This window comes from Triplophysa dalaica, chromosome 24, assembly GCF_015846415.1.
Source record: "Triplophysa dalaica isolate WHDGS20190420 chromosome 24, ASM1584641v1, whole genome shotgun sequence".
NCBI classification, from domain to species: Eukaryota; Metazoa; Chordata; class Actinopteri; order Cypriniformes; family Nemacheilidae; genus Triplophysa; species Triplophysa dalaica.
Window position 1 is genome coordinate 8,743,104 of NC_079565.1, and position 23,210 is coordinate 8,766,313.

Consider the following 23,210-nt stretch of genomic DNA (forward strand, 5'->3'; position numbering starts at 1 on the left):
ATTATCTTTCTTGGAAGCATTTGAATGCTTTGACCCTCACAAACGTTTTTCAAGTGCAGATCACGGCTGAACTCGCTTCAATAGAATGCGCCTCTGGTGATTCTGACACCATCAGCAAAATGTGTTCAAAGACCACTTGGACTCCGCCGTAAGGGAGAACTGTTCCGAAACGGAAGTGGGGCATGAAGGAGCACTTTTCCCATTTTTCATCAGCAAGAAAATTACCCTGCCGGTTTTCAACCTTGCATATTTATCACAACAGTTACAAAGAAACTTGCTGTCATGGTATGTTTTTGAAATGCACTTGATAACCACACAATCACCAATCAACAGTGCTGCTCCCATTGTACATTACATTAAATGAAATATTATTTTAAAGTCCTTTAAATTCTTGCTGTGCTTTGTAAGAGAGATTGCATCCTTAACCAAAGTTCTCGCATAAGCCGCACTCGGTTGGCTCGCACCATTAAACAAACTCAATTCTGACTTCATTTCCCTGTGGGTGTTGCAATCTGCAGTGCCTCTTTGAGACCTAATTTCCCTTTAATTAAATTAGTAAGACTTCCAAAGAAATCCGACGGAGAGGCCCTGCGGCTGGATTTCTGTTGTCGGGGAGATAACGGCTGCGAGTGTGTTTCGTCTATGGAGATTGATAAAGTAATTGAAACAGTAATTGTCAACATGTTCCCTTTTATCTGTTCTGAGAGCTTTCTAAAATAAGCCGTCTGGCTGGAAATGTACTTAAAGGACCAATTTCACCAGCATATAACGTTAGCGTTTCACCGGTTATACAAGATATTTAAAGCTAAAGTGTCATTTTGCTACGATAAAGGCTGCTATAAGTAAGCCATTAGTAACACTGTGGTTTTAGCAAAACATAAGTTTTCAAAGGGACAGCCCTGTTGAAAAAAAAGAGCATATGCTGGTTAGGTAGGTTTTGAAGCATGGTATGGTTTGTGCTGGTTAAGGCTGCCCTTGAGTTGCTTTGGGACCAGCTTAAACCAGCTCAGGACCAGTTTAAAGCAGCACATGACCAGCTAAGGACCAGCAGACAACCATCTTAAACCAGCTCAGCACCAGCTTAAACCAGCATGACCATTTAAGGACCAGGAAATTACCTGCTTAAACTAGCACATGACCAGTTTAGGACCAGTTTAAACCAGCAAGTGACCTGTTTAAGCCAGCACATGACCAGTTTAGGACCAGTTCATGACCAGTTTAAACCAGCACATTACCATCTTAAACCAGCAATTTGCCATCTTAAACCAGCACAAACCAGCTACCATGCTTCAAAACCTACCTAACCAGCAGCTGTTTTTTCAACAGGCAGTTCAACGAAAAATGTCTCAGTGGATTTGTGTCCACACATTGAAGTCAATGGGGGCAAATGTTGTTTGGTTGCCGACATTCTTCAAAATCTCTTCTTTTGTGTTCTGCAGAAGAAAGAAGGTCAAACAGGTTTGAAATAACATGAGGAAGAGTAAAAGATGAAAGAATTAAGTTTTTGGTGAACCCTCCCTTTAAGAGCATCCTAGAGGCCCAACACAGCATCAATGGCTCATCAAATGGCATAGTTTAGGGCAGGAATATCTGCTTGCCCTTTCGTTCTAAGAACGAGGATTTTTTTAAGGAAACATAGCAGCAGCTACCGGCTCCGTTTGATCACGCTAAGCGATTGCAGAAATAACACACTTCATCTTGAAAAAACTCATCTATGTGAGCGAATGTTTTAAATGATGCGTCTAATTGCTTTCATGTTTCACATCATGGGACAAACAGCTTGATGTGCTTGTCAACAGTCTCTAGAATGTTGGATGCTACCCTTCAGGATACAGACTGTGAATTTTGTCAAGCAGAACTGTGTGGCCCTTTTCTCTGATTGAAACCATAGCCTCGGGGCTCTAACAGATCGAGAGCACAAGACAGCCACAGTGGGAGAAACGAAAACACTGCACCTTCGGCAAATGATGTTCATGGTGAATACTTTGTGACTTTCTTGACCTATATTTTATGTGCATACAGCAGTTTATATAAAAATATGATTGCTCAATATAATAACCCCATTTAAGTCGTCTGTGCTCATTTAGATAATTGTTTACGCCAGTGGCCCGTCATGCTTGGAAGGGTCTGTTTTTAAACTCTCAGCCTGCATCAGTCACGCATGTTTATCAGCCTCAGACACACACTGAGTGACAGGACCCCATTAACACCGAACATTTAAAGGGGAACTCCTTATAGCATTTGCCAGGATGTAATTATCATATAGAGCGCTCAGTCGCCGAAAAACTGTGACTGTTCCTTTAAGAGGTCTCTGCCTACTCCCTCGCTCTGAATGTCCCTCACAACCAAACTGCGTCTTCAGTACACTTTTGAGAGTGACATTCACCACTTCAGGTTATATTTAAGGTCTTGAAGTATGACCAGATGTAGAGGAACAAACTATAAGACACAAAAACTTTCATGATCCAGGGAAAGAGAAGGAAAATCTATCAACCAAACAGGTAAACATATCACTGGTGGAGGTTTTCTATATGTTTAATTTAACGTATAGTTGCATGCTTTCTTTTTTGTTTTTGTCTTTAATTGGGAGTCTAAGACATTTTAAACAATCTGTTAAACTACATGTTCAAACACGTTAATTTACTATTTTAAAGTTTATATGTTGCAATGCTGCATAAATTTTGCTTTTTGGTTTAAAAGGTGTCGTTTCGGAATTCATCATCATGCTTTGTGTGGTTACAGCTTTTGTTTTACAGAGACTGAAATATGCTTCAAAGGCGGCGAGTCTGAAAAACAGCTGATCCTCAGCACTTTTTCCTTTGATGAATTTGCACGCTTTAGAGAACCGATTTTTTCCACTTTCATGAAGTATTTGACATCTTATCGTTCTGTTCAGAGCAGTGGACAAAAGGACATAATTGGACTTGGAGACCGCACACAATGGGCTGTAACCCCTTGAGTGAAGTTTAAAGCCCTACAGAATTCGGGGAAACATTTTTAAATGATAACAAATTTTTCACCGTCCAGCTAAAAAGAAACCAGCATGTTCGTGCCGAGCAGAGAGCTTCATCATGGTAACATGCAGTCTAAATGTACCACATCCGTCTCTCATGTCCAGCAACCTGAACTGAATGTCACAAACCCTCCTGGATCTACCCAACATCCAAAACAAAATGGATTTAGGAAGATCTGTTCCACTGGAGAACCAAGCCCATGTCCAATCCCAGGACTGGGATCCGGGGTGCTGGAAATGCGAGTGAAGGAGGGGAGCAAGATCCGAAACCTTTTGGGCTTTGCCTTGTCTCGATTGCAAGCCGACGGACACAAATCTGCAACGTCCCAGGTTCTGTTTAGCGGAACGGGACGTGCCATGACCAAAACTATCACGTGTGCAGAGATAATGAAACGCAAAGTGCAGGGTTTACACCAGGTGTCAAAGCTTCAATATAAGATGGTAACTGAATTGCGGGAGAGCCTTGAGAGCGGCCAGTCGGTTCAGATGACCATACACAGAACTGTTCCTTCTATTTGCATTCTTCTATCCAAAGAACCACTAAACCCACTCGAGCCAGGCTACCAGCCCCCAGCGGAGAAAGTCTCTCTGTCAAAAGAGAAAAACGAGGGGGATGGATCGCAAGGGTCTGGAAACCCAGAGAAAAGACCTTACAGTCCTTGTTCTCATGTGGTTCTGACCAGTATAAAGAGAGCTGCTCTGGGACAGGACAGTTTCCCCAACTAAGAAATCAGTTAAAAAATATATAATAATGTAATTATTATAAAGGAGGGGTCCCTGAACATGTACATTTTGTTTATAAATAAGAATAAGGAACAACCTCATGTTGTTGTATGCTAAACTGTCTTTTCCCTCATTAGAATGCAAAAAAAATGATTGTGTAATTTATGTGCTAATTTTATGTTCAGTTATATCTTTTCTATTGTATAATTGCCAATACTTTAATTATATCTACAATAGGAGTCCAATGGTTTGCTGTCTCTTGTTTATCTTTAATCTTAACTTTTTGTTTCATCATGAGTTCACTCTAAATACAATACTGCCTCCTGCTGGTTAGAGTAATTAGTTTGGAAGCAACAGAACTTGTTGCATTTGCTTATAGATAAATTCATATTAACTGCTATAACATTTAACATACAATTTCTTATTTATAGTAATAGCCACCTGTTTATTATGTTCATCGTACATACCCTTCTGTTAACTACTTCCATAATACTCTTTTTTTCTTGCACTTCTGGTTTAGACAAAACTACATTTTATTGCCTTGTACTTACTTGTATGTATAATGACAATAAAGTTGAATCTAATCTAATAACAATTCAGAAGACTACATATAATAAAAATCAGCAACCTCCATTCATTTAATTTGCCCATATGTTGTGTTAAAGAGTAGCCTACATTGCAGAAATAAAGCATTTTTCTAAGAATCAATAATAAATAGTTTGCAAGTATTTAATAAAGTATACAAAATTATTATTATTTGGCCATAACAGGGTCATTATAGTTTACTAAAACTAAATAAAATTAGAAATGTTACCTCAGCAGTAGACGAAAAGATGTTTAAGTTAAGGCACTAAAATTAACAACAGAAAATAAATAAACCAAAACTAAATACTGAAATAAAAAATTAAACGCATACAGAAATATAAAAAATAAACAAATTAATAATAAAATAATAAAATAACCAAACCAAACATCAAACCTGCCAAATAAATAACCTAAAATTAACAGCATTTCATATTCTAAAAATATAATGAAAAATATGTAGGCTCTATATAATATTCAAATCCAAATCTATTTAAGTCTAATTAAATATATTAGAACAACATTAAAAAAGGACCTTTTGCATAAGTAAAATGTATCTTTGAAAAAGTTTTAGAAACGTATAACTATAAACAAATCTGGATACTCTGCACTAATGCAAAAAGTATGCATTTCAATAACTTTGGAGCGGATTCACAAACTATTCTTAGGAAGAAAATTAATCTTAACTGCGATATTTTTTCTGTAATTTAAGAAAAAAGTTATGAATGTTTTGTATTCCCCCAAAAAAGGCAATTCTTAATTTTTGTTGAAGATGAAGATGAAGATGTTCTTAGGAAATTATTTGAGAACTTCTTAAGAAGGAACATTTTTATGAGTTTCCTTTCATTTATTTTAGGAACAATCTAATATTTTGTCTAAAAAACAGTTTCTTGAATCAAGCCCCTATCATTTTGAGTAATAACCAGCTAGCTGTGTTGCAAACAGTGTAATGATGTAGCTCCAGAATTAATCTTTCGTCCTTCATGCTCTTTTATGCTTCCAAAACCAGCATCCAAACCCACGCATGCGCAGTCCCACGGCGACGGTAGCGCGTTAGCACAACGGCTTGCTAGCTTGACTAGCCCGAGCAGCGCGAGCTTCAGTGTCGTTCCTCAATCTGAGCCGCAACATGTTCAGAGCCGCCCTTCGACTCTCAGTCTCCGGTGCTCGGGGCTTAGCAAGGTCACGGCCACAGCATACAGGTAAATACACACTTTACCACACGAATTATGAAACTGTTCATAGAAAATTAACGGCGAGGCAAAGATAACGGGAGCACCTTGACATGGAACTTAGCATAGCATACCGGTGCCGGTGTTAACACCGGATGTGTGTTTCATTGAGAGGTTATGCGTTAAGCTTTTGCTACAATAATTAAACTCTTGGTTGTTGGCTTTATATAAGGAGTTTCTGTCAATAAGTGCGTCGTATATGTCATTTATTAAGTCATGTAGGTGTGGTTTTGAAAGTGTCCTTGTAATGACCCACTAGAGTGAGGCTTCGGCCCTGACATGCTGGGGAAACGTCACGCTCAAAGCGAAAGCAATCCAGATTTAAATATTCTGACATTTGATCAATTGCACAGTAGGTCAACAATGTAGTTTTTGTGTACGTTTATGAAACAGACTCCTTTTCTGCTCTCTAGCATAGTGCTCTAATGAAGGGGCGTATGACTACGTGCGCCGCAACGTGACGTCTATGAAGTCTGCGCTTAAATTCACCTTGCACTGTCAGTATCGCTATGGCTAACGTCATCTGCGAGAATCTTTTCAATGAACACACGACCGTATATTGATATTTTGCATACTAAGACCTCAGATCATACGTGTTATCTTGTAAATGCAAATCTGACCGACTGGGGCATCATAATGTGAAAGAGATGCCTTGTGCCAATAGTGTTCATACAGATTCGTTTGTGCAATTGTTGGCATATCAGTTCAACTTTGGCTGACCTTCCTTAGCAAACAGTTGGGAGTTAGATCAACTCAAAACGTCCATTTCTATGTAGGTCAAACGAAAGCATTGGCCAATATCCAGCTGGAACAAGTCCTGTGTGTAAAATCTCACCTCTGTATTAAGTGGTTGTACCCTCGACTTTTACATAGATCAAATGGCTACAGTCTTGATAGGGCATAGTGTTCTTATGTCTAGTGTCAGGAGGAATACTTTAACGTAGAAACAACTTTTAATGTCCTCTCAAGACAAATACATACCCGATATCTTATGACTGCATTGTCTGATGTTGTACATATCTTGTCCTTTATCCTTGATCATAATTTTTTATTTTTGTTGGTTGGTCTGGGTCATGACTGTATCTGGTCTTTCTCTTTTTCAGCCTCAGTAGCTGTTCGCTCTTATTCCCATGGCAAACAGGAGACAGATGAAGAGTTTGATGCCCGTTGGGTCACTTACTTCAATAAACCAGATATTGATGCTTGGGAGCTGAGGAAAGGTGGGTTTACTATGCCTTTAGGTTCATAGCTATGCATTCGGCTGCTGAGCCTGTAAAGCAGGTGTTTTAATAATCAAAATTACATTCTACTTAAAAAATGTTATGCTGCTTTTTGGTCTGACCTATGTGTTAAGTTGTTTGTTGTGGAAAAATTCAGTAACTATAATGATTTTTTTCTTATTGTGTGTGCTCCAAAATGTGACCAGACTTATATCTTTAAAGCATTTTTTGGATATATGTCAAGTATATATTCAATAACTCTAATAAACTATATTGTAAATACAGAAATATCTAAAATCTTAAAAAGCTATGAGCTAGCATTTTTATAAGACCGGTCGAGCCAGTTTTTTTATATGATAGTTTCACTCAAAAACCAGTTAACTTCCTGTTTATGTTCCTGATCTGAAAACGTTAAAATAAGGAAGCGCAGTCTGTTTATCTTGCATCAAGGAAGATTTTTTTAAATACTGACACGATCTGTTGCATTTGAAGTAACGTAAATATCTAATAATAACATCTGTTCTGTTGTTGTACTTTAGGAATGAACACTTTGATCGGTTATGACTTGGTACCTGAACCAAAGATCCTGGACGCAGCTCTGAAAGCTTGTCGGAGGTTAGACGATTTGGCCAGTGCCATCCGCATCCTTGAGGCAGTCAAGGTTAGTTAAAGACTATATGGTAGAAAAGGTACTTTGTTTATTAATTGTATTGCACACTAGCTATGATCATACCATTGTTTCAGGATTTCCCATGTCAACAATGCCTGCCAGTAAGAAACATTTGTGCACGCAGAAACAAAACACTCTCATTAAGAAGCTCGTAAAACCCTCCCCCGTTCCAGTATGTGAAAACATGCATTAAACATCCACATCTTTTGCAGTCTTCACCTCTCACCCACATTCCCGTTTTATTCACTCTGCAGGACAAAGCTGGTCCACATAAAGAGATCTACCCCTACGTCATCCAAGAGCTCCGGCCTACCCTCAATGAGCTCGGTATCTCTACACCTGAGGAACTTGGCATTGACAAAATATAAGTGTCTGCTATCATGGTGGGTTCGAGCACGCAATCAGAATTTTCTTTAACGATATAAAAATTTTAGATCCAATGTGTAAAACGTCATAGACATTATTTTGGTTAAAGTCTCCTTTTTTTCTCACAGGGTCTTCCAAGGGACTGCTGCTCTTGTCTGGACTGAGTAGACAACTGTACTTGAAGTCTTTGCCGTGTGTCATGGTGTTTGTGTTTTATTTAATTGGCCTTTATTATGTTCTTTTGCTTGTAAAATATTGATGGACTAATAAAGGGAAATATATCTTTACTCAATTGTGTGGTGTGCTTAGATGATGTCTAAAGCATTTGTTGTGTTGTATTAACTACAGTTAGTACGATGGTTGTAGACAATCTTCAGATATTACAGAAGTGTCATTACAGAATCATTAGAAGTTTAAAATGTGTTTTTTGCTGAAGTTGACAGTAAATAAAACACAATAAATCCAGCAGAGGGCGTGGTAACAATGCTTTTAATGTCGCGCACATACATTTTTCACTCTACAATAAACAATTGATTGTTATATTTAATTCTCAGAAGAAACCTGTGAAAAGGAACATATGTATTTCACAGCTAACTTTTATTAATTGCTGATTTTGTATATAAACACTATAATTATTTGGCTAATTTGAAGCTCCACAATTGTGACTCCAAAATAGTCTAATATTAGATGGCCGCGTGTGTACATTATGTCCTATCAGTTTAGTGCTATAAATATTTTACTTAGCTAGTGGTAAAGGAGAAACATAAGAACGTAGTAACTTGTAGCATGAGCAAGTGGGGCGGGATTTAAATGTGCGTTAATGTGCGGGGGGTTTGGCTCCGGCTGGAGGAGGAAAAGTCGAGGGGACTGTGGGAGTCCCTGAGCGCGGCAGTTCGGGAGGTGAGGTCAGGCGTTTCCCCTTTGGCTGGCCCCTTTTTTAAACCCCAGCATTTCTGCAAGCACCGCGAGGCGTATAAATCTTTTATCAGGGGGATATTAAACGTTCGGGTGGATGCACACGTACTCTTGATCGAGGTTTGTGGTGGAAAAGCGCACGCACAGTGGTCTATAGGAAAACAGTGATGGTGGACAATTCCAGTAGCAGCAACACGCAAGTGGTGAGTTCCGTCCTGTTGGCACAGAGCCCTGTTGAATGTGTTGATAAGCTACTGTAATATTTAATCGGCGAACCTCGACCGTTAAACCCGCTTTTCTTGAATTTATCTTCATTAATATGACACTATCAACACGTTTCGTTTACCTCAGTGAGTCACATTTCGCTTGACTGATCGAGCTATAATGCAGCGCAAATCCACATTGTACACGTCACTGTGTTTAAGATATTTTAGGTTGATACAATTCGGGTTGATTATTCGTTCCTGAAGTTTAATGTTGCGCTCCGACGCCTTTGAAAAGTTACGCGTAACCGTTGGTTTTCAGCAGAACGTGATAGTTTGTCGCGCCGTGCGTTCGTTCTCTCTTTTAATAGCTTAATTGTTTTTGGAACAGCGCCATACTTTCAGGCAGCCATGACTCGACTGCGATCCGGCTGCTATCTTGTACAAATTGACCCGCTTATCAAAGTCCTATTTTGGTTCGATATAAAGTCACGAAGGAAATCAATCGAAATTGGCTAAATATTAATTATTTACCTAAATGTAAAGCGACACGCTGTTTGGCCGGACATCCGGTCGTTCTGCCCTCCCGACCGCTCGCGTCTTTTGGGGGGTCAAAGGTAGGTTGGCCTGCGAGCAATGGAATGCAGGACCGTAGTGTTTTTGTGACATGTAAATACTTCTTTTATTTTAATGACGTGAATTTGATTGCTCCGTCGCAAATGTAAGGCGAATTTGTTTGTCTACGCAACGTAACTTCACGTTACGTCACGTACTGACTCGTATAACTCTGTTTGTTTGTGTTGATAAATTGTTGTTTTCTTGCGAATGTCAGAGCAACTTCACTTCTTATAATCATCAAACATGGCAAAGCGTGATTCTTGATTTTTTTTGTGCACTTTATAGCCCAGCTTGTCTCAGGAAAGCGGTCTGGCTGGAGCTTTCTCCCAGGCGGCTTTTGGAAATTCGGCTGGTGTCAAACTCGAAGCAGTAATGGAGCAGCTCCAGAGACAACAACAGGCTAAACTGGAGATGGAACGCAAAGAGAGACATCTCAGGGAAGCCCATATTCTGTACGCCCAGCAGCTGGCGGCGCAGCAAGCCATCATGGCCTCCGCCAGGGCCCAAGGCACCCCATTAACCCCTGATTTCTACAGTAAAAACTCCCGAGACAGAGCGCTAAAAGCCGGGCAGGGGCCACCAGCTCCCCGGGGACCCGTGAAAAGCAGCGCCGAGATGGAGGAGGATGCATCTGATGAGATGGACAGGGGAAGAGGGTCTGAAGGGGACGAGGAGGACGATGACGAAATGATGGATGGAGATGATGTCAGCGAAGATGAGGAAAGCGAAGGCTTGGAGTTCCTCCGGAAGCAAAGCCTCGCTCTTCAGCAAGCCGCCGTCGGAGTCCCTTCGTACCCGTACCAGGTCTACGCCGCCTCGCCCTCTGCTGCTAAAAAACGTGCCCGGTCTCCGACCACCAAGGTGAAGGATGAACCAGAAGATTCTCTCAGCGATCAGCAATCGTTCAGCACGCCGAACGGATTGGGCGATTGGAACCTGGACGACTCGTTCAAACAGGTTTGTGTCTACAACCTGGTATATATCTTTACGTTTGCACGTCATTTATTTCAAAGGGTTTTTTGTATGTCAAGCATTCTGTGCGCGGTAACTCAACTACACAGCGTCTCTTTTATACTCCCACTCAACTTTATCACCATTGCCCTACAAAAGCTGCAACACAGCATATTTTCTTTCCATTCTGAATGATTTGACGAGTGCTGGATCATAAGATGAATTGTCAAGAGTCTTCAGAGGGTCAACTTTTTTTTAAAGAGATAAGCAAGAGTCATCTTTGACTTTCAATTTTACGCTCTAAATGGAACAAGTCGTCCAGTTTTTGCACACACAATAGAACTCAATGTTCTGCTTAAAGTGCATGAAAGAAATGTCTCTCTGTTCATTGCATTATACTTCATTTAGTTTTTTTTTTTTTTGAAGCTATTGTCCTCCTCTTCCCTATTATCAATAGTCTCCTGCTGTGAACCAAGCTGTACCCCCAGTCGTTGTTCTTCAGGTCTGTCAGTTAATTTTTCATCTTGTTCATCCCAAGTCTTTAGGGAATTCTGTTCTGACATAAGGCTTTTGTCCTTGAATATCCCTGAAGTGTGGCATTCTGGCAGGCCGCCCAACAGGAGTGCGCTTTCATTCTCTCATTCTTCCTGGCTTCTCACTTTTCTCTTTCGTTCCCCCGCTGCTGGTGTTCCTTGAGAACAAGCTCTTGGCAGTGTACTGTAATGCCGTCTTGGCCTGTGACCAGAGAGGCATGATGTCAAGTTGCAATACAAGAGCAGAAGTGTTACAGGCGCGTGCTGTGGGAAAGCCGTCCTGTCAGTTTTTACACAGGGGGATGTAAAGTGAGTTCGATCTTAACTGGCGCTTGTATATTTATAACTTCTAAATTTAACTTTATTGCAATTTTGAAGTATTTAGTGATTGTATAAGGGCATACCATAGATGTTTCCTATGGTGTGACAGCAAAATTTAAATTGTTTATAATGTTTTATTCATATTTATTATGTAAATGACATAATAGATTAATCCTTATTGTTAGTTTGTATTCAAATTTTTTGCTGTCGCACCATAGGACACACAGTTTATTTGTAACTACTCATTTATGAATAGATAAATGGTTATTTTCAACTAAATAGACATCACTGTAGATCGTTCTAAATGTGCTGGGTTTAACAATACTAAAACAGTAAAAAAAAAAAGAGGTATAAAGTTAAGAGCATGTAGCACTTTACTAAATGTATTATCATTTTTGTTTATGTAACAATACATGCCTCCAAATTGTTTTAGTTTTGTATTGATATGTTAACCTTAATTTTTACTAAAATATGAAAAGACTTTAACAGGCTTCCATGATTATTTATATTTGACACAAACATTGAATGAACGTTTTATTTTTGTTCCTTGCGTGCAAAAATGAAACCAACTCTAGTCAATGATGCTATTAAAACCCACAACGTTGCTTTACTTGCCATTATCAAAATTATTCCTAATACGTCGCCAAGTATTTTACACATGGCCCAGTCCTAACTGTAGTAAACAGTTCATGAGTTCCTCCTTTAAATTGCTTACCTCAGTCATAATGAGATGAATCCTTGCTTTGAAAGATTCTAGCATGACGTCTCAATGGATTTAATGTAGAGTGAGACATTTCCCAGTAGTGCTGTCATCCATTTTAGCGGCCCCCGTTCTGAGCTCTTTGTTTGCTCAGCTGCGCTTGAATGATCGATCAATCAGGAAAAAATGGATTGCTCTAATTTCATACCCTTGCTCTTACGGCTTCCTCCAGCCCTTAATATTTGCATGCTTTCAATCAAAGTCCATTTGCCCTTCTTTATTATACGCCGATAAATAACTTTCATACATATCGTAACCCCAAAGCGCCATTTTAGAGCACAGTCATAAAGCGTTTTAATTTTTATAAGTGTACCTATATCTTTGCTGTTGTGTGGGTTTTTTCTATGTTTTTATGCACAACATTCACTATCTCACTATCAATAAAACGATCAAAGCGGTTTTATTTTAGTTATGTCAGTAACAACAAGCACACAGCTGTTAAATGATGATGAAGACGGTTGGCCAGGCTGTATGTTGACAGGAGTGCTGTGATGTTTTCATCACACCCATGTCATTATATATATATACATCTATTTATAGAGGGTAGAGGTACAAGGGATTATAAACCACTTTTCAAATATAGGCTTGTCCACATGTATAGGAAACAAAAGAAAAATGGTTGCTTTGAAAAGGGTGCCGGTTGGATTTTATTACAGAGCAGTAAAGATTTAGTCAATAAGCTTCGCTGAGTCACTTTATTCCATACAATACAGTCCATGACAGACATAAAACATTAACACAATTTACACAAGTTTGGTGCATTGGCGTGAATCACTTTTTCTGCCGTATCTGCATGTCAAACTTTGAATGGAATCAAATAAGTTAGTTATTAAAGTGATACTTCACTCAAAAATGAAAAATCTGTCATCATTTACAGCCTTAGAGTTGTTTCAAATCTGTATAATGGCTTTGTTCTCATGAACACCGAGAAAGATATTTGGAAGAATGCTTATAATCGGACATATTTTGCCCCCCATTGACTCCCATAGTAGGAACATTTACTTTATCATTTTGTTTGTTGTTCTGTTGAACACAAAATGAAGAGTAATTTTGAAGAATGTAGGACAGCAAACTGTTCTGGGGCACTTTTAACTACCATTGTATTTTTTCTTACTATGGAAGTCAATGCGGGGAAAAACCTGTCTGGTTATAACCTTCCTTACAAATATCCAAATATAGAAATTTATACAGTTTTGGAACAACTCTAAGGTTGTAAAAAGATGAAAGAATTTTCATTTTAAGGGGACAGTATCACTTTAACCAAAGTTTTTAGTTTTAGTCCTTTACTCTTTAATACATGACAACCTCAATGTAATATGCACAGAGGCCTCTTCAATAAAATGGGTTTAGGGCTGGAGGGGCCCGTTTTTTTTCTCTCCCCCCTGTTGTGTCCCACCCATCTTTATTTCTGTCCTTTAGTATTTAATGATGCTCTCTGTGGTAACAGTATCAGATTGCAGGGTGGGGGGGATGTGAAGAGACTAGTTTGATAGCACTGACTTTACAAAAGAGAACAGATGCCCCAAATGGCATTTTCAAATGAGTGTGGGGGTTGTCTTTTTGAAGCTTTTCACACTTTAATGGATAAGCCACAGTAAGCTAGTAAACACCTTTGGTAAAAGCACAATGGTCACACGCGAAGACTGTGGAAGTGCTCGTCCGTAATCGTAGCAAACAGGAGAATTAATAGGCAGTTTGTGGATGAAGGAGGTTTGTATAGGGTTTGTTTAGAATCTCAGAGGGATAGACTTTTGGGTTTTGTGGGAGGTCAGGGGACCAGATTCGGACCTGGTTTGGTAAAGAGGTGTAGATTGTGTTTTATTTAATTTGTTATATAATTTTTACAATGTTTTATTTATTTTGCTCAAAATCTTCAGTCGTTGAGTTGAGGAAATGAGGTTATCAGATGACCGCCATTTTACTTTTCATAACCAAAACTAGACCGTATAATTCATCACCCTTTAAAATTTAATTAGTAGTTTACACAGTGCCCTTTTTTGGAAGCTTGGCATGCTAATCTGCCGTGATTAATGGAGTTTTAATCGGGCTCAGTTGACGCCAGAGCGCATGTGCCTTGAGTTATGGACAACGGTAGTTAGCTTCCCATTTGGCGAGTATGATCCAGCCATATCAAAGGCATCAGGTCAATAAGAACACCCCCTCACTTCTTTATTCGATTCAACGTTTGTCAGAATCCAAATTTATGACCGCAATTAGCAAAACTCACCGAGCACCAGTTTATTATTTTAGAGGCCAGATATTCCCTTGGATATTATTCCAGGGCCTACTTTCAATAAGAAGAGTAATTGTCTTTTTGCTACTCGACTCCAATGTGACATGCGTTTATTATGTATTTTGTCTCCTCGTGGTTGCTACGGCAGGAATGTTGTGTAAGTGTAAACAAAAAGACAACGGCTTATCAGCCTAAGTCGATCGTACATGTCCCTACCCTCCCCCCTCCAAAATTGTGCTTGATTTTTTTAAACACTGGAGGAACAACAGGTTTTTTTGCATGCTTGCTTCAGATGCAGAATCTTGTTTGTCGAACTCTGTTGCATTATTAAACCGTCAATGTCACCTTGACGACATTACAATCCCGCTCTGGACGCCAACTCTGCTGATAGCGATCAATGCTTATTATATGAGGGTTCTCCGTCGGAATGATTTTCCATATAAATTATCAATGACCTGACAACCTCACGCTTCTGCGGGCATCTGGTATACGTTAACAGTACACCTTAGCTTATTTCCTGTGCGTCTTACGGTTTCTAAAGCCTGACAGGTAGCGTATGCCCTTTAAAGGCCAGGCAGATCTGGTAAGCTTTGGTGGTCCATCCTGATGGAGACGTTTCATTGGGTATTACAGTTAGACTGCTCTCCTGGGCCCTATGATGATGTGATCGCTGGCGTCAGCTCAAAGTGCAGCCATCTGTGAGATGGATCAGTGGCTATTCAATTAGAACGGCCTTTGTGCTTTGCTCCTAAGAATATCATATCAACAACCGGGTGTCGTGATAAAACGGGGCTTATTTGAACAGCGCAGCCAACTGTCAAACGTGAATGTTTTATTGCTGTGTTTTGCTGCTTCGTCGCCCCTCCCGTTTTCTGAAGTGTAGTGTGAACTATTTGCTTGGGTGGTAACTCGAACCCTTCAATAGAAGGCATTTGATAGTAAAAATCTTTAAGAGCCAGAGGCAAGAATGCAAAGTTGGTGAGGGGCTGGCGTCTGCGTCTAGCTTGTTCAGCCCCACCCAGAGGAAACATTCCAAGAGGAATTAAGAGTTTCTTTTCTTCAACTGGTGAGAATTTTCATTAGGGGCCTGTCCATAAAGGGAGAATAGAGGGCGTGTCTTATTTGCAGCTATCCTATAATTTGTGTTATTTTCTAGTCCATTTTAACAAATGTAACAGAAGTAAGTAATGGAGGGGTAATGGTAATCAACCAGAAAGGTATATGAGGGGGGTCTTATTTGTCCGTCCATTTCCTTTCCCTCTTAACAAGTAGAATGTTTATCCCCAGCCCCCCTGAAACCTGTCCTGACTCGCAAAGATTTTCACCTTTCTTCACTTTACCGAAAGCAGCTTAGCTTTATCACATAGTATCTATTTATCAGTGTCACTGCAATGTGGAATTTCAAACACACCTTAGAGGACAGAGGGGCTTGAGTAGCACATTCCCAGCCATTTTAAAGTGTTATTTGTCAATAAAGGGTTTTTTGACGAAACCCGTCTAACTAATTTGTCCCGTTTGAAAAAGTTACCAGGGCGGTTTTTTGAGGAATCTGCCGTTCGACTCTTTGTGTCGCGTATTAAACGTTTTTTGAGGTAAATTCAAAACAATCTGTTTATATAGGGGAATTTTTATTTTTTATTAAGTGGATGGATTGTTCGAGACATTAGTAAGTAGAGATAGACATGCAATAATTGGTGCAGACTATATAGTACTGTATGTTATATATTTCTACAACATAAAGGCTCGGTTTTCATAGACAAGGCTTAAAGCTAGTCCCAGACTAAAATGAATGTTTGACCTGTCTACACTCAATATAACTTGCCCAAAAATATCTTAAAATATATCAGTGCCATTGTTTTGTCACAAGATGAAATGCAGAAATGTATTCTTCTAAGGCATTTTTATAAGAACAAAATAAATTTCTTGATACAACTAAGGCATAGTCCTGGCTTAAGCTGTGTCTGTGTAACCGGGCCATAGTATTTTTGTTTTAGTAGAGTAGATGCTCATGTAAAATAAGCATCTTTGAAACTTTCTTAAGCACACGGTAGGTCCCTGAGACTGATGTAGGACCTTGGTGGACCTGTGTGGACTTAGATGTTCACACCTGTGTCCATTTGTTTGAAAGACAATCTGTTTTCTCATGTAGCACCCAGTCAGGACAGAGATAATGGAGGTGGACGTAGCCTCGGGGCTTTGCAGGATGTTCAGGGACCGGGGCAAGCAGTTACAGGCCCTGTTTTGAACCTTTTGTCTTCGTTTCGTCTCTTCTCAACTATGTGTCATTTGTATTGTTCAAAGGGCAACATAACCAGAACCTAATAAAGGTACTTAGGTTTCTCCACTTCTTCTTTGTAGTAAACTTTACATTTTGTTTTCTTCGCTTTGTAGAGACTGCAATTGTACTTCACCACTAACCTCCAAGTTTCCGTCTTGGATGACTAGTGGCTAGCCGCACACCTTAAAATATCACTTGGCGTAGTGCAACATTCTGACCTGCGCTGCTTTTAATGGATCCATTACAAATTCCCAAGGATAAAAGTCTGTGCCCCCTTCAACGCCAGGATCCAAATAAGTGAAATAAATGATACAGTGAGTCTCGCAGTCAAGGCCCAAATATAAGATTGGATTAAAGATTTCTGACCCTCCCCACGCAGCACTTTTTCCGATGCCGCTGCACACGGGGTGGCTGTGTGGAGCCCGCAAACAGATTCTCTAATTTAAGTTTCATTGGTCGATTCTGTCATGTTTTTTTTCAATTGAATGTTTTTTTAGGGCTGCACGATTATTCAAATTTTAATTGTGGTAATGATTTATGCTTCCTACAATTAACTAAGCATAATCGTTGCGATAATCATGTTTTAAAAGCAATTAGAAAACTCCAGAGAAGGTCAGAAAATCATTGCAAAGCTAAATTTACAATACTTGGTATTTAATGCTAAACTTGCATCACATGACAGCACTCTGAAGTTATAGCTGCACTCGGTTACATTATGCCATTACTATTTTACCGGCTTAGAACATTCCTCTGTTGTCTGATATCGATCACAAAATAAGACCAATTTAGACCTAAACTGTTTCAAAAAATGAAATTTTCTGAATCACAACTTATAAGTTCTCCCTGTTTTTCATAAACTTTAAATCAAATTAACTGTGACGCATCAGAGGAGACCTGGCCCTCCCGGCTGAGACTTGTTTCTCCCAAGGTTTTTTTCTCCATTTATTTATCATTTTATTGTTGGGAGCTCACCGGGAGACTGCATATATTAGATATAATTTACTAGATTGATCTTGATTGTTCAATAAACACCATGCACTGCGCTGTGTTTGACCTTTTCTGTGTTTTTCTGTTTTACTTATTTTCTCCTGTAAGGCTGCTTTGGAAGAATGCACATTGTGAAAAGCGCTATATAGATAAAATTGAATTGAATTGAAAAGCTTGTATCTTTTAAACTGCCACATTACAGGAAATAAAAAAAAACCTTTTCCCTTTTTTGGGAAAACCCGCAGACAAACATTAAAGTGAAAGTTCCCCCAAAAATGAAAATTCTGTCATCATTTCCTCACCCTCATGTAATTTCATACCTGTATAGAGACACAAAGAGATAATGTTAGCAATTCACACTTTTGTGACATCATTGACTACCGCATGGTTGTCCAAGGTGCCTCAGTATTTTTTGCTTTCCTAAATTAAAAAATATGTCATTTTATGTTCAACAGAACGATATTTTTTCTTACTATGGTAGTGGATAGTGTCCCAGAACTGAAAATTGCTACCATTCTTACAAATATATTTTTTTGTATTTTGCATAACATAGAATTTTAAATAGCTTTGAAACAACCTGAGGGTGAGTAAATGTTGATAGAATTTTCATTTTGGGGTAAACTATCCCTTTAGGTGTGACCAAGAGTAATGATTTATAAAAAAAAGAGATCAAAAAAGGAGTAGCAACGTTTCATTTCGATAGGCAACAGCGTGTACATTTTGATGATGAGTGTTTAAATGTTTGCTTGCTTTGAAATACGATGTTGAAGAGGTTCAATGGCAGCAGATTATAACATTTTCATTGGCTGTAATGTATAGGCCTAATAAGCATGCTGAAGTGAAATAAAAACCAATGTTCTGAACTGACGAAATAATTGTGTCTATTAAATGTGAGCAAAATAATCGTGATTATCATTTTACCCATGATCGTGCAGCCCTAGTTATTGTTATTGTAAAGCGAAGCTTAAGAGATTTAAACTACTAATAAATGTGCCTGTTGTGAGGGTCTTGGAAGGCAAAATTGTCTCGCACGGCATGGTCACTAACTTATCAAAATGCAATTACCACTCGTTCCTATCAGCACACTGGTATATTTACATTAACACCCGGTGGTAACTGTTTGATAGAGAGAAGGTTACGGTTTCATCTCACTTGAAGAATCTCATCTAGGTGTTGATGGCCGTTGGAATAAATCTGCCCCTTTTAGCATCAATGCCTGTTGATGTAGTTTCTCTGGGTTGGAATAACATTGAAGTATCAGTTATGTCCTGGTTGGGCGAGTTTGGAGTTTTCCATATCTAGCAGATTCGGGCAGTGTGGTCTCTACTGGTTTGTTGTGATTTCCACGTAGATACATGTCTTGATTCATTTACATTGTCATTTATCAGACTCTTTCATCTGAAGTGCCTTAGAAATAAGAGCATTTAAAGTGATAGTTCACCCAAAAAAAGAAAATTGTTGGCATTTATTTACCCTCACGTTGTTCAAAACCTGTATTTGACTCTTTGTTCTGTGGAACACAAAATAAGATACTTTGAGAAATGTCTCGGTGGTTTTGTGTTCATACAAGTCAATAGAAATATTTGGTTACCAACATTCTTGAAAATATATTCTTTTGTGTTCTGCAGAAGAAAGAAATACATAGTTTCATTATGACATGAGAGCGAGTTAAAGGGATGGTTCACCCTAAAATGCTGTCATCATTTACTCGCCTTCAGATTGTTCCAAACCTGTACAAATTTCTTTGTTCTTCTGAACACACAACAAGATATCTGGAAGATTGTCAAAACTCCCATTGACTGCCAAAGTATTTATTTTCCCTATATGTTATTCAGTGGTCGGTGGGATCCGACATTCTTCCAAATTTCTTCCTCTGTGTTCACCAAATCAAAGAAATGTATACCGCTTTGGAACAATCAACGGGTGAGTAAATGATAACAGAATTTTAATTTTTGGATGAATAATTCCTTTAATGAAATATTATTTTTTATTTTTGGGTGCGCTATCCATTTTTAATTCATACAAAATTGCTATATTCATTTTTTTACTGAAGGTTTTTTTGTGAGTTATTGAAGTAACATTAATCGCCAGCGAGAACTAACTTAAGGGTTTTTCCCTTTAACCCAAGTCATTATTTGAGATCTTTAGAAGGTGGTCAACGCCATGTGTTTGGTCATTCCGCCCAAGTAATTATTTGCTAGCAAACTGGTTTCTGTTGAATTAAAATGGGGGAAGGGCCTTTCATTTCCTTTGGGTGACCCAGATGGTGATCTGTTTCCTTTTCTCGGCTAATTTGGCCACTAGCCAATCAGTTCTCCTATAATATGATTAGTGAGGCCAAAGCCTGACCTATAAGCCTCATAACAGCTTGCGAGCTTGCACAAATGTCTTTTATGTAAGACAATGTCTTGCGTTGGGATTGCGTGTGTAATGTTTAATAGATCCAACCATGAATATGTGGAAATTTAAGATCAACAATATCATGTCAAACACCACCAAAAATCATTGTAACAGGACTACAACAAAGATCTGTCATTTTGTTTTGTTACTCAATGATAAACACTTTACATACTAAGGACTTATTTTCCCATTCTTGTACGGAGGAACCTCAAGGTTGTACTGTAGATGCTCATTGTTGCCTTGCGAAAATACTGTCCCAGTCTCCCACATCACAATGCCACACAGCATGCATGCCCACCACAGTTGATCCCCTGCCGAGTTCCCTCTCCCGGGCCCAGCTGGTGTGTGTTTGCTGTAAACGTGAAGAGGGCAACTCTGTAAACCGCTCTCTCCCCCAGCTGTGATTCACTTAGCATATTAAAGAGTAGGACGGTGTAAAACTGCTTTATTGCCCCTCTGCCTTTTCCTTTCAGACTCTGTGTAAATGAATACTGGAGCCGCGGTGGATAACCTGTAATCAAACACAGTACATGTGCACAGGGGGACTATTAGATTTTATAACTGTTTTGTGGTCACGGCCCCTGGGTAACGATAGGTGACACGGGGCTAAAACTGATTGGCCCCGAGCGGATGAGCTGAAAAGATTGGATTGACGTTAATACTGATGTTTGCCTACTGTACGTTTATTACTCGCTGGCTTCTGCTGTCTTGGCTTTTTCGTTGGGATACACGTTTTTTTCTTAGAACAATAAGCATTACTAGCTGTTATCGTAGCAAAACGTGTCTGCAATTGCAAATCCCTGTTCCGTGGTATTAGAAAAGACATATATTGACTTTCAACTAATAATTTTTCTTGTATGTGATTTGGACTTTGCTCTTATAGAAATAGAGGGTGTCGCTAATGCTAACATGTCATAATGTTTATCCTACGCCGTATAGCGTTGTTTCAAGTGAGCCTGTGACGGTGACAGTTTTTTACCACTGTGGTGGTAAAGGACAAATTAACAAGGGTGGTGGGAAGTACATATTTATTATACAAATAGTATATAAATAATATTTATATGATTATCAGTGGTAGGGCCGTTAACTGTGTTAACGTGCTGCGTTAACGCGGGACTCTTATCGCGCGATAAAAAAAATGTCGCCGATAATCTATTCTCAAAGTTGGGTTGGGAGCTGGGTCTATACTACGCAGGCTATGATGACTTTCACCTTGATATTTTAGCGCGGATGTATACCTAGCTTAACTGCACTGTACTGGGTGAGAACAAGATTTTTCAACTCGCGTGATTCGCGCCATTCGCGCCGCCTCATCCTCTCATGACCAGGGCTTCATTCGCGCGATTCGCGCCGCAAGTAGGTCTATCCGTCTTCGCATTGACTTAACATGTAAATCACTCGCGCTTGACGCGCCATTCGCGTTTGGTCTAAACACAGCATAACGTTACTGTGAAGTTACCACATCAAACGTGACGTGCTTACATGGATGCAGCTTTGAAGCCGCCGGGTTGCTTCAAGGAAAATTTATTTTTAAGAAGCTTCCCAATGGAAACATCGACAAGACTAAGGTTGTTTGCACCTTGTGCAATGCGGAATTGGTTTAAAAAAAAAAACTTTCTCTCAACAGGTAGTGGTCTAGCTAAATGACTAAATGTAAATGTACTGTAGGAGCTCTTCCAGTCTCAAGTACCACCTAAATGCAAAGCATCCCTGAGCTAATGCGGAAGTAAACACAAGTACATCTTATTGAACATAATTTATTTTCATCACCAATTATCATAGTAGAACAGCTTTCTCAAGCAGTTTGTGATGCATTTTGGAAACAGGAGATGAGCCCCTGGTCTAATGCGCCACCTGGCTTGAGACACCCGTTCTCAAAGACTTACTTTTAGTCATTATTTGGGTAGCATACATATTCTGAATGCCTTCGGCAGAATTCAAATGAGCCATTTTAATCTAGATTAATCTAGATTAATTCCAAGATTAATCTAGATTAATTCCAAGATTAATCTAGATTAATTCCAAGATTAATCTAGATTAATTCCAAGATTAATCTAGATTAAAAACAATTAATCTATGCCAACCACTAATGATTATATTTGCGTATAGCAACCACGTGAGGAGTGGAAGTGAAATATCAAACCTATTTTAATACTTTTTGAAATAGGATATCTGAAATAAATGAGGATGAAATGGCGCAAATCCATCATTGAAATGGCACACCGCAGTAAGATTTAAATAAACATCAGTAAATAATGAAAATTTAAATAATATAAGAAAGTTAAATATTAAATAAAAAAGCTCTTGTTGCAGTGACGACTTCAGTCAGTCTCGTATCTACCCTCACAGTCCTTAACAATTCCATTTGAAACAAACTGTTTAATCCTGCCTTGGCTTTCCTATCCAGATTGCCATAAAAAAGTAACATTTTCCTACTCGTTGAAGGGAAACTAACATGTTGACATTGTCCAGATTAAGGTGTGTACAGCTGCAATAAATGCGCAATCAGAAGATCTGCTCCTTGCGCAAATGATGTCTATCCTCAACCACGGCAACCTGCGTGTGTTCGAACATCAAGCAAGTTTGTCATAGCCTGCTTTGATTTTATTTAACTGTTCATTTCTCAACAAGATCCATTGCAGAATCCGCAGAATAACCGGGGATTTTCCGTGCAGGCCCACACTCAAAGACACCAACGGAAACGTATGCCGAAACTTTCTGTGTTAATGTTAAATCTTTTAAATAAAACCATCCACAACTGCGAGGCTACAAATACCAACCCTTATCGCAACTTTCATTTTTAATACACTTATATTCGTCACAGTGAGATGCACTACCGCCGGTTGCAGTTCAATACTGTCAAGGCACTTTACCACCGTGTCGGTGCAATTGTCACGGCAACAGTCACAGCCCTAGTTTCAAGATGAAATCATGTCACATCCTATACAAAGATGTCTTTGAAGGTTTTTTCATGCTAAATTTGTGCTCTTACAATATGGCATGAACACACCTCTTAAATGAGTGCGTTTCGTATTCCTGTTTGTATTGAATTTTCATCCATTACTGTTTTTTTTTCAAAATATTTTACTAAAATACTTATATTACTATATAAAAAAAACATTTTCACACTAAGAATGAGGTTGAATATTTCAACACGCACACTAGGTTATGACTTAGAGTCTCTGTTAGCGACTATTAGGATAAC

At 39.0% G+C, this 23,210-nt stretch overlaps 3 protein-coding genes across 5 annotated transcripts in view; all 3 read left to right on the forward strand.

Annotated features, from left to right (window-relative positions):
• The first annotated feature begins 2,375 nt into the window (after nucleotides 1-2,375).
• On the forward strand, nucleotides 2,376-4,233 carry rpp25a (ribonuclease P and MRP subunit p25, a). Its single transcript, XM_056740283.1, has 2 exons — nucleotides 2,376-2,501; nucleotides 2,743-4,233. Exon 2 carries the CDS (start codon nucleotides 3,044-3,046, stop codon nucleotides 3,737-3,739), a length of 696 nt encoding a protein of 231 aa, XP_056596261.1. The 5' UTR covers nucleotides 2,376-2,501; nucleotides 2,743-3,043; the 3' UTR covers nucleotides 3,740-4,233.
• A 1,127-nt stretch (nucleotides 4,234-5,360) lies between these two features.
• On the forward strand, nucleotides 5,361-8,093 carry LOC130414258 (cytochrome c oxidase subunit 5A, mitochondrial). 2 transcript variants are annotated; one of them, XM_056740083.1, is made up of 5 exons: nucleotides 5,361-5,520; nucleotides 6,654-6,770; nucleotides 7,310-7,431; nucleotides 7,695-7,823; nucleotides 7,935-8,093. In XM_056740083.1, the coding sequence occupies exons 1-4, from the start codon at nucleotides 5,448-5,450 to the stop codon at nucleotides 7,806-7,808; spliced, it is 426 nt and encodes a 141-aa protein (XP_056596061.1). In that variant the 5' UTR covers nucleotides 5,361-5,447; the 3' UTR covers nucleotides 7,809-7,823; nucleotides 7,935-8,093. The 2 variants fall into 2 exon arrangements, with proteins under 2 accessions (XP_056596061.1, XP_056596062.1); XM_056740084.1 differs by lacking the exons at nucleotides 7,695-7,823; nucleotides 7,935-8,093 and adding an exon at nucleotides 7,515-7,678.
• A 572-nt stretch (nucleotides 8,094-8,665) lies between these two features.
• Nucleotides 8,666-23,210, forward strand: part of arid3b (AT rich interactive domain 3B (BRIGHT-like)) — a 29,999-nt gene continuing 15,454 nt past the window's right edge. Inside the window, exons 1-2 of one of the 2 annotated variants that reach the window (XM_056740572.1) lie at nucleotides 8,666-8,924; nucleotides 9,828-10,499. In XM_056740572.1, coding sequence (XP_056596550.1) covers nucleotides 8,889-8,924; nucleotides 9,828-10,499 — 708 coding nt within the window. In that variant the 5' untranslated portion in view covers nucleotides 8,666-8,888. Of the gene's footprint in view, nucleotides 8,925-9,510; nucleotides 9,542-9,827; nucleotides 10,500-23,210 lie in introns of those variants that run through there. The other variant, XM_056740573.1, reaches the window with a different exon arrangement.

What these genes read in the sequence shown, in the direction of transcription:
- LOC130414258 (XM_056740083.1), top strand. Translation starts at nt 5,448, where the DNA reads ATGTTCAGAGCCGCCCTTCGACTCTCAGTCTCCGGTGCTCGGGGCTTA. An exon ending in TGCTTGGGAGCTGAGGAAAG is followed by an intron (nt 6,771 to 7,309) that starts GTGGGTTTACTA and finishes GTTGTACTTTAG; the next exon opens with GAATGAACACTTTGATCGGT. An exon ending in GCATCCTTGAGGCAGTCAAG is followed by an intron (nt 7,432 to 7,694) that starts GTTAGTTAAAGA and finishes TTCACTCTGCAG; the next exon opens with GACAAAGCTGGTCCACATAA.
- rpp25a (XM_056740283.1), top strand. Translation starts at nt 3,044, where the DNA reads ATGTTCGTGCCGAGCAGAGAGCTTCATCATGGTAACATGCAGTCTAAA.